The 2,900-nt window shown below is 36.8% G+C and overlaps 1 protein-coding gene across 1 annotated transcript in view; it reads right to left on the reverse strand.

Annotated features, from left to right (window-relative positions):
• Window positions 1–2,900, reverse strand: part of LOC106872930 (arylsulfatase B) — a 24,211-nt gene that overhangs the window by 14,868 nt on the left and 6,443 nt on the right. Inside the window, exons 2-3 of the mRNA XM_014920106.2 lie at window positions 2,246–2,432; window positions 1,458–1,624 (exon numbers count right to left, since the gene is read on the reverse strand). Coding sequence (XP_014775592.1) covers window positions 1,458–1,624; window positions 2,246–2,432 — 354 coding nt within the window. The remainder of the gene's footprint in view (window positions 1–1,457; window positions 1,625–2,245; window positions 2,433–2,900) is intronic.

Below are 2,900 nucleotides of genomic sequence, written 5' to 3' on the forward strand. Positions count from 1 at the left end.
GTCTGTGATATATGTATATGTGTGTGTGTGTGTGTGTGTATATATATATATATATATATATATCGAGAGAGAGAGGAGAAATTGATAAGTGATACAGATATTTCTGAAAATGTTTAATCTTCTTGTATGGAATACATTAACAGTTTCAACCTTATTTCCCAAATTGGTCAACCTGCCAGTCTTTGTTACACAATGTTTTGCTGAGGAGTTTTAACAAGGCAGAAACACAGTTAATACATTGCCAAAGATCAGAAACACTATCCATTGCATTCTGCATTTAATTAAAATTTTAATTTGTGACCATTAATCCATCATCACCATCATCATTGTTTTAACATACACTTTTCCGTGCTTGTATGGGTCAGATGGAATTTGTTGAGGCAGATTTACTATGGATGGATGCCTTTCCTGACATCAAACCTCAACTCCTCCCAAGTATAGCTGGGCATATTTTCATGGCAGATTGGAAATGGACACAGCTGCATGGCGATGACATTCAGTTACAACTATTGCATGACATCAAAAAAAGTAGACACATACACACACATGTGTACATATATATATATATACACACACACACACATAGGTATAGGACAATGTAGAAAGAAAACAGTACTCGAACACCAAAAATTGAGTAAAATATTATTTTATTGAGGCTGGAAAAGATTAATGAATGATTATCACAACTGACTGATGAATGGTCATGCGAATTTCTGAGTGACAGACTGAAGTATTTCTCAGCTTCAGTAAAATAGTATGTGTGTGTGTGTGTGTGTGTGTGTGTGTGTGTGTGTGTGTGTGTGTATATATATATATATATATATATATATATACACACACACACACACACACACACTTGCACATACACACACACATATGTACATCATCATCCTTTAATGTCTGTTGTCCATGCTGGCATGGGTTGGACAGTTTGACCAGGGCTGGTAAGCTGGAAGCCTGCACCAGACTCCAGTTAGATTCGGCATGGTATTCTATGGCTGGATGCCCTTCCTAACGCCAACCACTCTAAGAGTGTAATGGGTGCCTTTGCAACCACTGGCATGGGTGCCAGCCATGTGACACTGGCAGCAGCCACATTGCCTCCGGGTATATATATATATGTGTGTGTGTGTATGTATGCGTGTATGTATGCATGTATGTATGTATGTATGTATGTATGTGTGTGTGTGTATATATATATATATATATATATATATATATATACTCACACACACATGCGCCCACATAAATACATATAGGTAAGATGGTATTTTCCAGTTTCTCTCTACCAAAACACACAAGGCTTTGGTTGGCCCAGGGCTTTAGTAGAAGACAATTGCCTCAGGTGCCATGCAGTGAAACTGAACCTGAGACCATGTGCTTTGGAAGCAAAATTGTTAATCACACAACCACACCTGTAGCTATATCAGAAATGTATGTTAGATATAAATACTCACCTTAGAGCTGTCGTGGTTTTCAATGACATTGATTGCTTTTTTGGCAAACAAAAATGCAGAATATTCCGTGTTGTTTCTTACAGGTTCCAGGTTGTTTCGCAGATCAAAGCCACAGAATCCGTCGCAGTGTCTATGGGTGTAATAGTCTTCAGAACCAGTTAAATAACCTGGAAATTGAAGATGATTATCTCTATTTAGGACAATGGTTCTCAACTACGATCTATATAACCCCTGAGGGTCCATGTGAGATTTTGGGGGGTCCACTTAACAAAATATTAAACTGGGAATCCACAGCAGTACTTTAAGGAACCCTAAAAAATTTTGGTTTAGATGTATTTCAAGAAACAACCATTTTACATTTTACATTGTTCAATCTACACAAGGTTGTGGCAAACAAAATAGGAATTTTGAAAGAAGTTTCTAAAAAACTAGTTTTTAAACATTTCTGAATGACTATGGGGGTCCACTGGAATAAAAAAAAGTAATCAAAGGGGTCCAGAGATAAAAAATTGTTGAGAACCCCTGATTTAGAAGACTTCTCATGAAGAGTCAACAAGCAGCCTCTAAAACAGTCAGAAATATATGGCTCCTGAACTAAAGCCTGCCAAAGATGTATCCAGGAGACAATTCCTAAATGAAATCATGGCATCAATCTGGTGTCAATGGGTCCGTAGACTGAAAATGGTTGAGAACCACTGTGTTACAAAGTAATCAGAATAAGTCTCACACCCTCGATTCCATTTAATACTGTAAAAGAAAATTAAAAACGGTTCCTTCGTTATACTTACCAAAATAAGAATCAAAACCCCTGTTAGTTGGAAGACATTCTTTTTTATAAAATCCCAGATGCCATTTACCCACAATATGGGTAGAATAGCCACTCTCTCGCATTTTATCTGCTAGAGTGGGGCTATCAAGAGGCAGGCAGTTTGGTTGCTGTGGCCAAATAATAGAGTGTTGTAGTCCAGTGTGAATCTAAAATGAATAACATGACATACATTCATAAACTGAAGTTAATCAGGTCACAATTTAGTTTATATTAACTTGACTATTGTTTTCTGAGCAGATGGTGTTGCTAAGTAATTTCAACCACACACACACACCCAGATGATTTCAGCATTTCCTAATACTGAAATCATTGTAATAAGCCATGTCTAGAGAAAATGGAGATCTTCGAATATTTGACTTTAAAAAGAAGGTGACATTCAGATATACGTATACCAATAACCATTATCATTGTGGTTATCATAATTAATGTTTTAAGCATTTTAAAATTTATAATATGCAAATATTTGAGGTCATCTTTCCATCCAGCTGTTCCACAGGAGAGAGGACATAAACCGTAGAATTACTTGAAAGAAGGTGACCCCCAATGTACCAAAAGTCAAAACTACAGAGATCAGATTAGCTAACGAGTCAGCTAGAAGTTGACAGGAGGCATTT

Source organism: Octopus bimaculoides, chromosome 2 (genome assembly GCF_001194135.2).
Source record: "Octopus bimaculoides isolate UCB-OBI-ISO-001 chromosome 2, ASM119413v2, whole genome shotgun sequence".
NCBI lineage: Eukaryota > Metazoa > Mollusca > Cephalopoda > Octopoda > Octopodidae > Octopus > Octopus bimaculoides.